The sequence below is a fragment of the Vipera berus genome (assembly GCF_964194415.1).
Source record: "Vipera berus genome assembly, chromosome: 2".
In the NCBI taxonomy this organism is placed as follows: domain Eukaryota; kingdom Metazoa; phylum Chordata; class Lepidosauria; order Squamata; family Viperidae; genus Vipera; species Vipera berus.
The window spans coordinates 196,107,820-196,124,053 of NC_138203.1; the positions used below are offsets into that span (position 1 = coordinate 196,107,820).

A 16,234-nucleotide genomic window follows, 5' to 3' on the forward strand; every position below is an offset into this window, starting at 1 on the left:
TCCTACTTTTGACGTATTATGCTAAGATGCAGCTCTCTGGAAAAGGCTCTAATGCTGGAAGAGGTGGAAGGAAAGAGGAGAGGATGGTCAGAAGCAAAGTGGATGGCCTTGGTTACAATGAGTGAGTACACCATTGAGAAACGTGAAAAAATAGGGTTAGGGATAGAGAACAGAGAAAATCTATGCATATGGTTAATAGGAGTTAAAAAAAATGACTTGATGGCACACAATCAGTCAATCAATCCTGTAAGGGATAGACTTTAATTATGGAACAAAATATCATGGCCATAAAGCTTGCATGGGAACAAATAGAACGGCTGGTGAATGGATCAACAGACATCAGGAAGACTTGGATGTGTAATATTCCCCTCTTTTAAAAACAACCACAACAAATGTGCTTATAATGAATACTTGTGATAATAGAAGTCTGTTGAATGAGGACTGTGAAAGAATAGGTCTCCAATAGGCCTCCTTCCCCTGTTGCAGGACTTTTAAGAACCACTTAAAGGTACTACCCTTTAGATCTAAATATCTTGTTTTGAAATCAGTGGAGCATTAGTGGAGAAGACAGAAGAGTGGGAGGAGGAGGAGGAGGTGGAGGAGGAGGAAAGAAGGGAGGACAGGAGTTTGAAGAACCAAGAACCAAGTGCTGAAGCCTTGAAAATGACAGGAAAGCAGATCAACCTTGACAGTGGCAGGGCAAACCACTTTTCATCACCTACCAATCTGTCCTCAGCCATAGAGATGGTAATACATTTCCTTCTTTTGCCCAAATGACAAGGGCTTTATATGAAATCCCCAGATTTTAACAGAGGTGTAGAAAAGCAGATGAGCTTTGTCTCCAGCAACACTTTTTTAAAAGCAAAAGACTCCCAAACCAGATGGCATGCAATCCAGTGTTTGCAGTGAGCAAAATAAATTGCCTCTCTCTGTGATTCCTCATTGTGCATGCAGTGATGTAGAAAGTCTTTTTTTTAAAAAAAGTGTTTATACTGATGAAATGAGGAGCAGCAGATGCGTCAGTGAAAGCTGGCACTCACAGCTGGCTCTTCCATGTTTCCGGCAATGATCACAACTGACTGTTCAGAACCATGTTCCTATAGTTCTCTCACCAGCAGAGCTCCACTGTAATCTCAATGCAGTAATACAGGAATATTCTTAATTGTAGCTTGGTCCCATTATTCACTTTGCCCCCCCCCATATCTGACATAGAAACCTTGCTCCTTCTTTCTCATTGGGTGCATTGTTATTCTACCTTGCAATGTGCATCTCTTGTCAGCTACCTGATGCTATAGACTCATGCCTAGGTGGTCCTGTTACTTATGCTTACTATGAACAACAGAGATATTCACAGGATAAATATAGTGTGCTTTAGGGGATGAAACTGATGATTCCATGATGCCTAGGTATTCTGTTTTTTCACCGATGATTTACAGCATCTTCTAGCCTAAATCAGCCATTACTTTGGCAATAAAAAAGCCTGTCTTCAGTACTATTCTATCAGCACAGGGAGGGTTGGGTGATACCACAAGATGCTAGAAATCTCTAACATGTGTTTTCTGACGTACACTGTAAACCATTTTCCTTCAAGTCTTCGTCTGATACACCTGCTTGCTATGCTGAAACCTGTACTATTATTGTACACTATCAACATGAAATCTACCCAGGCTATGATATTACAAAGCTAAAGATCAAGCTAAATTTAATGTGGTAAATATAGAATAAATTGCTGACAAGAAGTGGTTGGTTACAGTTATGGTTATATTTGTTTAGATTAGAAGGGTAAAGAAATGTTGATATACAGAGAGAGGCAATCATGTCATTCATTTGCATCACAGAATTGGTCATTGGGCTGCTGCAGGATGACAATCAGCATTTCTGCACTAACAATTTATAGTGTCGTCCAACCATTGCTGTGGCAATATATCACAGATATAGGCAGGTTTCATCTTACCCCAGAAATAGTTGGGTGGCACAATAAATCACTAGTGTGAAAAGTGTTTTGTTCCTGTCTCTGCAAACTGGTTTGCCAAATGTAGTAGAATCTGTTTATAGATAGCCCAGTAGTACAGCTAGCAATCACTGTAAGCAATATAGAAGGGAAAAACTAGAAAGGAAATGAAGAAAGGATATAGTTTAAGAAATAGTTTAAGGAAACTATTATAAGAATGAAGAAATAACACACTGAGAATCTGATGAAGATGAAGATAGCTATGTGAGAAGAAGCTATGTCTTCATAAGATACGAGGGCTTTGAGGAAGGAAATTCACTTGAATTCCTTCTTAGTGCACTTAGTGACAGAAAGCAACAGCAAAACGTGCATATAATTCTTCATATACAGTATCTTGTGTCCTAATAGAAACCTGGAAACAGTACTCTGTTCCTACTGCTTACTGATGCCTGATCAAAGGACAAAGACCCCAGGTAGTAGGACTGGATAGAGATGTGGAACATAAAAGTGATAGATCTTTTGAAGACGCTGTATTGATGGTCCACTTCAATAGAGGAGAACACTCAACTGACAATTGTTTTGTTTCATTGTCTCCTACTGTGAGATTATTTTAAATGAAAAGTGGACTTTGTTTCAAAACAAATAAATACCTAAATGGAGATATTTTTTATTTTTATTTTTATTTTAATCCCATTTATATCCCGCCCTTCTCTGAAGACTCAGGGCGGCTTACAATTTAAAGCACAAATCAATGTGCTTAGCAATAGCCTTCATTCTATGTATATGCCTGCTTATTATTATATAATTATAATAATTATAATTACTAAAAAGGTAGCTCACTATTACTGTACGCCTTAAAAATCTAGAAAAGGATTGAGCAAGTAAGCGTGTTTCCTATATTATTTCCATTCAGTTTTTTTTTTTTGCCTATCATCAAGTACATATTGTAAGTGTAACTGGACATTCTTAAATTAGTTTTTCAGTTTTGGTGGCTGGGTGCTGGACTTACCTTATGAAATGACAAGCAATCTGGTTTTTCATTTTTATTCTTGGACTTCAGATTAAAATTATATAGTGCTCGACACAGTGGTGGTGGCTGCGGCAACTGTTTGATAATTTGCACAGCGTTTGTTGGAAAAACTCCGCTGACCCTATTTATTTCTCCTAGATACCAGTTTTCATCCAGTTGACGGTACAATGTAATGATGTCTCCTTTGTTGAATCTCAGTTCACCAGGATTTTGTCCTCTGTAGCTGTATAAGGCTTTAGCACGGGGAACCTTCATATAAAGGAAAATGAGAAATGAGTCAGCTTATAAGAAAGTCCTCTAAAGGTAACAGGGTAACATGTTTCCAAACAGGGCCGAAGCTTTAAGTTCTCTCAGTAGAAAAGTTTAATGCACGTTTCTCTTTCTCGCCACTGAAATCGTTGGAAGTTAAAATGTTAAACTGACAGTGGCGTAGCGTGGGTTGTCAGCACCCGGGGCAAGGCAAGTAATTTGCGCCCCCTAACCCGTGGATTTTAGCACTCGAGTCTGCCGCAGGGAGCCCCGCATCCTGGGCGTCCGCCGCACCCCCCACCCACGCCTCCCCCGGGAAAAGGGGGAAGGTCCGGCATCCCCTCCCTCACGTGCGGCAGAAGCGCCGGGACCTGAGGCCGTGCCAGGAGGCGGGCGGCGCAGCGGAGCCTCCGCTTCGGAGCTAGCGGGGGGGGCGGCTGGGGGCGCCGCCGTCCCTTTCTTACCTCTGATGCCTGGAAGAGAGCGGGACCCGCCAGCGCAGCTGCCCGTCTCGCTCAGGCATGCACCGCGGCTGGCCGGGGCTTCCGCCGGGGGCGCATCCGGGTGCAGGGAGCGAGGGAGGGGGCCGGCACGATGCCCCGTGAGCTTGGCAGCCCTTGGCCGGAGCTGCGGCTGAGTCTGGAGCCGCACCAGCCCGCACCTGCTGCCCCGGGAGAGCTCGGCTCGCTCCTCTGACCCCCCTCCCGCCACCGCCGCCCCCTCAGCCATGTGCGCCGGGCCGCCACCACGGGGGCCGCTCTAGCGCGGAGAGGGGGAGGCCGGTCCCCGTTCGGCCCGCCAGCCCCGGGAGAGCCCCGCGCGAGCGCCTCGCCAGCCGCTGAACTCTGGCTTTTGAGCAGGAGCGACCTTGCCCTGCTTGCCCTTGCCCGGCGCCGGGAGCAGCCGCCGCCGACCGCCCCGCTTTTCGCAAGTCCCGCTACGCCGCCACCACCTGCCGCGGGGTGAGGGAGTCGGGGCCGCACCGGCGGGCGCTTCTCTGGCAGTGGGGCATGCTGGTGCCCTGCACTGCGCTCCGTCTGCGGGGGCCGCCCTGGGAAAGGTGGAAGTGCAGCTGTGGTCTGGGATGGCTCCGAGCCCTGTCTGGCCGGCTTTGTGCCTCCGTCCCCCAAGAGTAGCTGGTTGTGAGTTGCTGCTTCCCCGAGTGCGCCTCAGCCCCGGATCCCCCCCGCGGGACTCCAGCTGCGCGAAGGGCGCTTCGGCGCGTCTTCCATCCCTCCCGAGTGCGAGCGCGCCCCCCCAGATGTTGCGCCCGGTGCGGCCGGCCCCCCCTGCACCCCCCACGCTACGCCACTGTAAACTGAATTATGCCATAACATTTTTCTGGGTTCAATATTTTATTTCCCCATCTCCAAGAATTTAAACAACAACAAAGTAAAGAGGAATGGGAGGGAGAAAAAGCATAAGAGGTCAGTGCAATACAAAACCTTCTTCTAGTGCAGACATGTCAAACACAAGGCCCGGGGGCCGGATCCAGCCCGCGAAGTGGTTTCATGTGGCCCGCGAAGCCATCCTGGAAACAGTGAGGGAACGCCCCCCACTGCCTTGGCCCTGCCCAGGCCCCCATAGGCACCCTTGATGCGAACGATGTAGAGCTGGCCACGCCCACCCAGTAGGCCATACACACTCTAGCCACGCCCACCCAGTAGGCCACGCCCACCCAGTAGGCCACGCCCACCCAGGCCATACCCACCTGGCCCCCTGAGGGCAACTGCAATGCTGATGTGGCCCTCAATGAAATTGAGTTTGACACCCCTGTTCTAGTGGATAGAAATTACTGGGAGGGATGAAAAATTTTAAACTTGGTGCTGCAAGCTCTGCACTTTTAGTTGAAGGCTATGACTGTTCTTGTTGATTCACAGCCTTTGCAAAGTACTTTGCATAGACCAAGGCCAAATAAAAGCCACCAGCTTTCCTGTTTATCATGAAGAACTTGAATAGTCCCATAGTGCATACAGAGCTTGCTTCCATGGAAGTGCAGTTATTGTGAGGGGAGGGTATCCTACTTAACTGAAGGCTTCTTGCTTTCAAAGGATGCTTAAGGTAGAGCACCAAAGCTAGTTGGTTCAATCCAATTCAAGAATTCAATTTCTTGTAGCAGCACTAAAAACAGATTCAGCAATAACAAAGTATGTCAGATAAGACAGATCAGAACAAACCAGACCTTATTTTTTTTTGGAAACACTTGCTAGTTATTTGCACAATACTTTGACTTCATGCTTAGATTATGATTATGCCTTTGATTTTGCTACATCTCAGTATCAGGAATTTTAGGCCACTGCTTTAAAACTGAATTCTTACTTTTGAGTTTCAAATTTTAATTTCATCTTCCCCAATCAAGACATTTCCAGAATTCCTCTAACTGCTATTAGTAAGAATTCTGGGTCTTAAAAGTTCATATTACTGGAGGATATGGAGTTGTCTCCAGAAGCTGTGGGTGTTCCAACACTGGAGGTTTTTAAGAAGAGATTGGACAACGATTTGTCTGAAATGGCATAAGGTTTCCTGCTTGAGCAGGGGTTTGAACTAGAAGACCTCCAAGGTCCCTTCCAACTCTGTTATTCTGAACCACTCAGATTGAGGAAGATTGGTTTAATTTATAAGCTTGTACTCTCAGCTGCAGCTAGTTGTTGCCTAATTCAGTGAAATGTCAAGTCAGGGCCAATCCAGCACAGTTAGATACTTTGGGCTTCTGTATGTGTGGCACATGCCCAGGAAACCCCTGTTATCAATTTTATTAAAACAGCATGATTGCTTTGATTAAAAGTGGAGAGATATTTGCTCTGAAGAAGCACTTTGATCAAAGTTTTGATGAAATGCCCTTCAAAGATGTGCATCATCCTGCTAACTTATATTTCAAGCTGTACTATGCTTTCTATTTGATAATATTAGCATAGCAATAGCACCTAGCACTTAGACCTACATAACACTTCACAGTGCTTTACACCCTCTCTAAGCAGTTTACAGAGACAGCCTATTGCCCCCAACAATCTGGGTCCTCATTTTACCGACCTTGGAAGGATGGGAAGCTGAGTCAACCTTGAGCCGATGAGACTCCCACTGCAATGGGAGGAACTGGTCTGCTACAATAAGGGTTCCACCAATATCTGTTTTTTGACAGTTTGGCTAGTAAAATCAGGATACAATATTCACATGATGAACTGAAATCCTATTTTATCCAACATCTTCAATATTAAATTAAATATGTAATACATTCGATAATTTAGATTGGCTAAAGCCAATCTGGGCAGCCTCCACTGAATTCACTCTTCTCCTTGTGGATGTAATCTGGAACAGATGTGAAGACTCTGCTGCCAAGCAGAGGGAAGCAGAAGGATGCCATTCAGACAATACAACAACTTCTAAAGTAAGCCTCCCTGGAGAAGGAGAGTGCCTGCAGTCAGCTTGCAAGTTTGGCTGTTCTTTCCAAGAAATTCTGTAAGAATAACTAAAATCTGCTGCCTAAAATTCAGACATGGGTTACTGAAATTTCATCCTTTCTCAGATACATCTGCTGATACAAGAAGACCTTCCCAAGGCTGTTTAATTCTGAGCATCAGCTGAGGAATTCGTTGGCATTCTTGCTCACTTGTTTTCTAGAGGTTCCCTATGAGCATTTGCAGAAAGAGAATGCTGACCACTAAGTACTAGAGGGACAGTGCTTCAGTCTTGTCAGGTCTACCTTCTTTTTACTAGAAGTCAGTCAAGAAATAATGATATGGACAGAGAGCTTAATATCAGCTGCACCACATAAGCCTTACAATGGGATGGATTTCAGAAGCCCTGGCTGAGGAATTTTGGGAGTTGAAATACATAACTCTTAAAGTTGCCAAGTTTGAAGACTCCTGCCTTAAGGGAAACAAAGTGGAAAACAATACAGTATCTTTTGATTGGTGGTTTTAAGAAGTGTCCACCTGGACACAACCAGAGGAAAGGGATAACACAAAGGAAACCCAGCCTTTAAAATAAGTTGTACATGACAAATTGGTTGGAACTTCAACTCCTAGAAACACAGTGTAGTCAAAGGTGAAATACTGGTTGAAAATGTTGGTAGCTGTTGTTATCATAGCAGCAGAACACTCAGTTGTTGAGAGCTGTGCCAGGCCAAACTCTAATATCCTGCCCCAACAGAATGCCTCTGAGCACAAACCATGATTTCATAGGTATACACATATTTTACAACTATCTTTTGCAGCAGGCTAAAGCAACTCTTTTCTTTACGAGTCAAATAAGTTGTAGAACCAGCCAACAATCTCAACCCTAATTTATCCAGTGATCCAAGTAGGTTTGCCACCTTTCTCCACCCATAGATTTCATCTCCATATTAATATTCTAGGCACATGCTAAACCTTTAAAAGGCATTTTGTGCCCAGGAGCAGCCTAGACTAAATATATAGTCAATTCTACACATGCCAAACTTCTCACCTCCTCTGTTTCAAAGACAGATGTGAACACTTTGTGCTTTTTATAGCTTAACTTGTATTTAGAAGGCCCTCAGCTTAACCCTAACCTTTCTTAAAATTGGGAAATTAAAAGAAGAAAACCTGTGTCCAGCCCATACTAGCTTTTTTCTTTTTTCATTATATAGCCTCAACATATTTGAACCAGTCTTAAAATGTGGTTATGATCTCCACTGCCAGTCATCAGCATGGTTAAAATCACACTTCTAACACAAAAAAACCCCCACAAATGTTTGAAAACAAAGAGACACATTTTGGAGAAAGGGGATGCCCATAAGAAGAAACAAAACATTTACTCTTAATTCTCATTGTTGTATCAATTCCACCTACGATGATGAGTGCAGGAACGCTCCATTTCCCAAGAGTATCTTTTATTTGGATATAGTATACACATACTCTCATTTCATTTGGCAGGATCTTATTGGGATTATTGAACATGGATAATTTGAGAAATTCTTACTCAAACAGCATTGTCTGTGGCATTCAGAGACTGGGGCTTGATGGGTATTGATATTTACTGCTGAAAATGAAGATGAATCAAATGTGTTTTTCTTTAATTCATACAATTGTTCCCTTAAATCAGGGGTGTCAAACTGCTGGCCCATGGGCCGGATACTTCATGGCGAAACCGCACCCACCCCATTGCCGGCAATGGAAAAAAAAGTTGTGATACATCGCGACACATCACGTGACAATGCGAGTTTGACACCCCTCCCTTAAATATTCCCTGAGAGCCAGTTTGGTCTACAGGTTAAGGTACCAGGTGAGAAAGCAGAAGAAGAAGAAGAAGAAGAAGAAGAAGAAGAAGAAGAAGAAGAAGAAGAAGAAGAAGAAGAAGAAGAAGAAGAAGAAGAAGAAGAAGAAGAAGAAGAAGAAGAAGAAGAAGAAGATGATGATAATAATAATAATAATAATAATAATAATAATAATAATAATAATAATAATAATAATAATAATGTTGGAAGGGACCTTGGAGGTCATCTAGTCCAACCCCCTGCTTAGGCAGGAAACCCTATACCATTTCAGACAAATGGCTGTCCAGTCTCTTCTTAAAAACTTCCAGTGTTGGAGCATTCACAGCTTCTGGAGGCAGGTTGTTCCACTGGTTAATTGTTCTGTCAGGAAGTTTCTCCTTAGCTCTAGATCATGAGTTCTAGTCCTGCCTTAGCCATGAAAGCCAGCTGTGTGACCATTAGTGAGTACTTCAGAGTTTGCCTGTGCACACACATACTTGGCTGTCATTTACAAAAAATATATACCTTGACATATACACAAGTGGTCCCTCTTTCCTTACGCTTACATAATCAATGACATCATCCAATGTATACTGTATATAAGATTTCTAAGTAATTCAACAGGCAGAGGAATGCAGAGACAACTGGGAAGAAAGGCAAACGGGAGGGGGACACATAAATTACAATGAAAAACTGCAAAACAAAAAGTACCTAGGCCTACAGTACGTGTATATGACTTTATGTTTTCCATCATTAGGAAGATGGTTTTTCAACTGCAGTATTTTTCCAACAAATCTTTATTTTCAAGACTATGGGCTAGTGATAATATAGAATTGACGATGGCACACTTTTCAAATTTCACTGTGACGAATCATATGACCTAAGGACTACGATGCAGATTTGAAGGCGATGGCTGGAATCGGGGAGTAAATTAAATAACCTAAATCTAGGCTGATAAGTCTGTCAAGGTAAAGAAAGGAACAGACAGTTTATAAGGTCACAATTCCCCAAGTTTTTGAATGACTGTGCTTGTGGGAACAATCTAAAATTTAAAAAATGTACACCCGCACACTCAAAAGCCAGACAATAGTTTAATTTAAGGCTATGCCAAAAAGATGGACATGCGAATAAAAACAAAGTCATCTTCTCCTGTTGCTGAATGTCAAGTAACCCTATGGGCACACCCTGTCTCTGAAAAATGAAGCCAGATACCTTCTCCGTTCCTTTGCCTGACTTACTTTCAGAACTCCTCTGCTGAGAAGGACGGAAGAAGCCATAATTACTCTTTCTTGAAATTTTGCATGTTTGTAATCCAGGGGTTCCCTCCAACCTACCAACGCCTTCTTTTCTTCTTTTCTTTTTTCTTTGTAAGGCTCCCAGGTTGCCAAGGAGTTGAGCAGTATTTACACTTGGAAAGAAATAAAATAAAATGCACATGGGTGGGGCTGGTCATCACTTCAGAAAAAAAAGGAAAGAAGTTGAGGAACCTGCTATTTTAGCTTTGAGGCATACGACATCTGGAAGTCAAATTTATCATGTAAAAATGTGCACACAAAGCTAAGTGTTAGTAAAAGTGCTAAAATCATGGCAGAGCTTAAGCCGCAGCAACCAAAGCATTTGGAAGTGCAGATCTGAAGCAAAATTAGCTATCAGACTTAGATTCATTGTGGTATGCAAATAAAACGTTCAGATTGTTACACAACTGCAGTGCTAAGAAGCATTTCCTAATTTATTTCCTCCTTGGAAGTTTTAATGTGAACATTGTTGTTGTTTCATGTATTTATTAAGGATTACTAGAATAACAAGACGCAAAATCCATACCCTGAATGCTAATACTGTCTCTATTTTGGTTTAAGTCTCTTTTTCTTCCAATTTTAACTTTTTAAGAAAAACTGACTCCTAGCTAAACAGTTTTCTATTCCCACATTGAAATGTGTAGAAGTTTTGAATCAAGATTTCTTCTCAAATCTCACCCTGAAGTTTCATTTAATTAGGAGTTTCTTCTGTGATATTTTTAGGGCCTTTCCAAAGATGGCTCTGGTATCCCTCAAAGATGGCTGCTGTGCCCTTGAATTCTTCCATAACACTAGGCAGCTGACTGAGGTAACTTCTGGTTTAGACACAGCTCAATACAGCTTCTTGTCAAACTTCCATTCTGTAACTTTAAATACTGAGGTTGGAAAGGGTCACTTTCCCATTGGCAACACAATTCCCCTAAATCGCAATGCCACAATATACTCATGTCAAGGCTTTAGCAGAGGAGCAGATTTACATCCCATGAATGGGGTTTATCTTGTGTCCCCCCCCCTCTGAAAGCAAATATATTGTGTGATGGGGATGAAGTTGGAATAAAACCAATTGGGTGGTAATTTTTGGTTTTACATTTCACCAAATCTACTATAGTCAACTTGTCTGGAGTTTTCAAAAGTTGCACTGAGGACAGCTGCAATCCCTTATGAATATAATTTTGAGAATTCAAAAAGTGTTTGGAGAACAGACAACAGAAGATTTATGGAAGTGCCTGTAACATTACAGTGATTATGTTTTGTCATGCTTTTTCTGAGCACTATTGTAAATCTAGGCTCTCCAGATTTTCCATCCCATATTATGGGACTGGTTTACTTGGTGACAGCCTTACAAAAGTGGCTCAGAGTATATCCTTTATTAAAGTAAAAAATGAAGCCAACTAAAACAAAAGACTTGCCTACTGCAGTATTTGGCAGTCCAAGTCTTTGTAAGTATTTATCCCCAGGTTTAAATCCAGCCTTTTCTCCCTACCTTTCCAAATCAATGGATTTTTTTTTATCTTCTATCACCTGGGGATCTGTTGGCTTAACAACTTTCTCAAGTCTAGCTGAGGTTGCCAGCTTCCTTCCTAACCTGACTGAAGTAGAAGGAGGCTGGGAAACAAACAATGGGTGGATAGAATGAAAATTTAATGACTATAAAGGGGTCACTCTCTTTGAAAAAATGATAACTGGATGGTCTCCCTGGATTCAAACAACGTGTGTAGAAAGAAAGAGAGACACATTTGAGAAGTTAAAGGCAATGATATGGAAGCCTGCCTGGCACAAGAAGAAAGCTAGAGTTAGATTTAAAAAATGGGTTTTTTTCTGTTGTAAATGTTGGGATTTGTAATAATAAAGCTTAAATTTTCTTTTAATGGGCCAAGGGGAACTGTTAAAAGATATAAACTGATTTTATATTTAGGATTTAGATTTTTAAGGGAATGAAAATTAGCTATTAGAGCATCTCTGAATTATCTATAGAACTCGGAATGACACAATAAAACATACTTTAATTATAGATGAATTGCAAAGATGAGAAATAGAATATGTTTTTGAAATATAATAAGAATACACTTAAATGAACAATGTATTTCAGATATGATAATTATTATATAATGAAATAGGGGACATGTGGGTTACCTGAAAATTAAGGTTTTTAGATACTATAGGCTAACTTGGAGCACTGTATTGAAATTAGATAAAACTTAAAAACAGGACATGAATAAATATACGTGAAAATGTATAGATAATTGTCCAAATTGATTCTGCTACAACCAGAAATGTATTAATTTGATTTTCATATTGTGACTAAGGGAATTGGAGAGGGAATTTTTGTTGATTTACCTTGACCTATGTACAAAATTTTTTTGTTATTGGACTTTTGATTATCCAGTCACCACATTGCTTCATAAACATTTGGATGTAAAATTAGAAAATAAAACTTGTTTTTTTTTAAAGATGCACACAAGCATGCACACACACACAGGAGATTGTTTTTAGTTATTAAGTCAACCAATTAGATGAAGAATAATAGCATCTGGAGGTTGTCAAGAGGGTAAAGTTAGCAATAGGTTCTTGAAGATGAAAAGTAAAGGGAGATATTTGATTTTCCTGTTAACATCATATGCGGATTCAGAGAAACAAAAATATAAACAAAAATATAATCTTTGTGTGATGGTTTGCTGTGGGAACGAGACTAAAGTGACTCCTTTTTTCTATTCTGTTATGCATTGTTCCTCCTCTGCTATTTCCATTTCACTTTTATTCAGCTTTAAACTATTAACCTGCCCCTGGTTGACCTAATCTAAGTGTTACTTATTAAACATAATATGCTACAAGCTCTCTACCTTTCCTTGAACTTATCCATGATGTTTCCTTCCAGTGAAGCTCTTACTTTTACTATCCATGTAAACTAAAAATATAAAACCTACCATCCTTTGTACCTTATCCTCTAAGAAGTCTTTGAGGCAGAAACCTTTCTTGAAGAACACACCTGTGACAGTGTAGACTTGATTAAAAAGACTTGCTCAACAAGTATAAATTTTCATGGTGTAATGAGAACTAATGCTATGTAAATAATATCTCATTATGTTGCAATCCTAAATTTACTTGGGAATAAATGCCATTAAAAACAATGGTATCAAAAACTGCTTAGCAAACATGAGTTGTATCAATAGTACATTGTATTTCACACCTCTTTACACATCAAAATTAATCCATTCATACTTAATTCCAATAAAGAGGTTTGCTTATTTCGAAAGGACAATAGAACAATCTCCCATGCAGTTATTTTGCTTACATCTTGCTTTTGTGATAGTAACATTCAGATAAAACCTAAGAGATTCTTGAGCGAACCATACAAAATGGAGGAACTCTATTGAGAGAAACTATGAATAAAAACTACTTGTGGAAGTAAGAGATAAATACTACTGTTATCTTTACAATTTCAGTATGCTATTAAAGTCACAATCAATGGATTCAGAATAAAATCTATCTATTTCATTATGTTTATTTTGTGGAGAACTCCTTTGCTATGAGATTATTCATGTTGTTTAAAATGTAAATTGATTTTACTTTCAATCTATTGATGTCAACTCTGCAATATGTGCTGCAAACAGCAAACTGGTTGGTGACTTAAATTGATTTCTCCCACTTTTTTAGAAGCCTGAGTGTAATTGATATCTAACTATTTGTCCCTAGTTTTGTTCACTGAAAACAGGCATACATGTACCCTCAAGAGCAACAAACACCTGGAAAAATGAAAATCATAATCATGTACAGTAATAATATTGATCAAGTTAATACAGATATAATAATAATAATAAAGTTGGAAGGGACCTTGGAGGTTATCTAATCCAACCCCCTACTCAGGCAGAAAACCCTATACCACATTTCAGACAAATGGCTGTCCAATCTCTTCTTAAAAACTTCCAGTGTTGGAGCATTCACAACGTCTGAAGGCAGGTTGTTCGACTGGTTAATTAATTCCACTGTCAGGAAGTTTCTCCTTAGTTCTAGGATGCTTCTCTCTTTGGTTAGTTTCCATCCGTTGCTTCTTGTCCTGCCTGCAGGTGCTTTGGAGAATAGCTTGACTCCCTCTTCGTGGCAACCCCTGAAATATTGGAACACTGCTATCATGTCCCCTCTCGTCATTCTCTTCATTAAACTAGACATACCCAATTCCAGCAACCCTTCCTTATATGTTTTAGCCTCCAGTCCCCTGATCATCTTTGTTGCTCTTCTCTGTACTCTTTCCAGAGTCTCAACATCTTTTTTACATCGTGGTGACCAAAACTGGATGCAGTATTCCAAGTGTGGCCTTACCAAGGCATTGTAAAGCGGTATTAACACTTCATGTGATCTTGATTCTATCCTAGCACTGTGTTGACTTTGATCTTGGATGAGGTTGACTTTTCTGTAAATTCCAGTGGTACAAGTATTGGTCTCTGGAACAAGCAACTGCATTGGTGAATATTTCATTGTTCACTGGTCAGTGCACTTGAGTTTAAGTTCTGTTACCAAAAGTTTACAGAAGTTAATAGATCATTAATATTCAGTCCTTTCGATTGCTTTGTTTATGCATACAGTGTAGAAGTGACTGCAAGTCAGTAGAGAATCCTCAAACATAACTTATTTTTCCCCTAATTTCTCCAATGGCAGTCATAACCACTGACCCAATTCCAAATTGAGCCAGGGAGAGTACAGCAATCAGTTAGTGAGCAAACATTTTAATGCTTGTTTAGGTCATGCTGAGGGGTGCCTCCTAAATTAATTATATGGATCTCTTTTCAAACAAAAGCTGATAGAAAAGACTGACCTACTTTGGTTTTAGCTGGTAAACTTATCACTTTCCTAAGAAAAGGGAAGGGCTAAATCAATTATTTACAGAACATTTCATTTGTTTGCTTTTGTTGGAGAAATGTCATTTTTAATTGTTCCAACTGTCAAACAATACACACACATATACACTTACACCCAGAGAAAGTTGGTTCAACTGCATACTTTTCAGCCTTAGATAGCATGAAGCATTCTGATAACTTTGGAAATTCAGCAATTACATGATTAACTATGACCCACTTGCATATCAAGAATCAGGCTACATTTGACTTTTCTAACTTGACTTCCTCCAGATGTGCTAAGATTGGAACATCCAGAATTCCCAGACATTGGCAATATTGATTAGAAATCCTGGAAATTGCAGTCTCAACAGATAAGTATAGAATATCAATTGAGGAATGCTGGGGAATTTAATATCAGTGGAGACTGTTCTACATAAAAGACCTTCATTTATCAAAAAGCCTGTAGGTTTTCATTGCCAGGGTGGTGGTAAAGAGATCTGCCGTATCAAGTTGGATGGTACATGTTTTGAAAACGATTTGGGCCAAGCGGTTTAGAATGCATGGGAAGGAAAGGATGTCACTTCTTTAAGGACTTGACATTTTCCTTGACTTGCAAGGAACCCTGAAAACAAACATGCCTGCTTTAAGGAGATGAATCTTTAAAGCACCTGCATCCATTTTCAAGGAAGCCTGAAATGCATGCCTTTAAAGAGATGGCATGGTCCTCTTTCCATTCCAATGTGTTCTGGAGCACCTGTTCCAAATAATGTTTGAACCATGCGGATCTTTATTAGCATACTTTTACACACAGGATCCCTCCATATCCCATTATTAAAAACAGCTTTTCATATCATATTTCCCTTGTTTGGAAGCTTTTTAGTAATGACTGGTGCTTTTCCCCCCAAACAGATTATACCAAGCAGTGTTCTAATTTGGAGTTATAGCTGAATTAAATTTCATACAGAATTAAAATTTGCCCAAAATTTCAAACTTAAGCCTTAGTCAAGTTACTTACTTAGAGTCAGTTCAACTTAACTGACTAGAACCAAAATTCTAACAAAAAACATATAAGATTATACTGTTAAATGATAATAAACCATGATTATGTTGAAGTGTGCATGTTACAAATTGTCCTCTGCCTGATGCATAGTCAAAATCTATGACATTCAAAGTACTGTCAGATATAACATTCTGTTTCATGTTAACAATCTAATACCATCAGATAAAAACACCATTGCATGTAACTGTCGAAAGACTCTTGAATATTAAAACAATAGTTACTTCATGTTTCAGAGATAAAACGTATGTATTAAACTGCCTAATGTCGAAAATGATTTCACAACCAAATATTAAAACTGAACATCATTGTACAGTATACAAAATATGAATCAATATTTAATAAGTATTTTAATAAGTTTGAAGAAAATGGATTGAATATTAAAATTATATTTTAAATTTCCAAAAGAACTGCAAAATCTCTGGGGCCAAATTCCATTCAACTTTTTTCCCATGGTGAATTTCCTTAAAACTACTAGTCTGAGGCCTTGCAAAAAGCCAAGAAAATATTTCTGAACTCAGCTGAGTCTTAATGCAACAATATAGTATGTTTGAATTTCTCATAATATAAAATACAGGGTAAAAAAGGGGGCGGAAGACAAATTATAT

The 16,234-nt window shown here is 40.0% G+C and overlaps 1 protein-coding gene across 2 annotated transcripts in view; it reads right to left on the bottom strand.

Annotated features, from left to right (window-relative positions):
* SH3RF2 (SH3 domain containing ring finger 2) overlaps positions 1-16,234 on the bottom strand; it is a 103,832-nt gene that overhangs the window by 60,092 nt on the left and 27,506 nt on the right. For both annotated transcript variants that reach the window (XM_081320709.1, XM_081320710.1), the window contains exon 3: positions 2,961-3,230. In XM_081320709.1, coding sequence (XP_081176835.1) covers positions 2,961-3,230 — 270 coding nt within the window. The remainder of the gene's footprint in view (positions 1-2,960; positions 3,231-16,234) is intronic.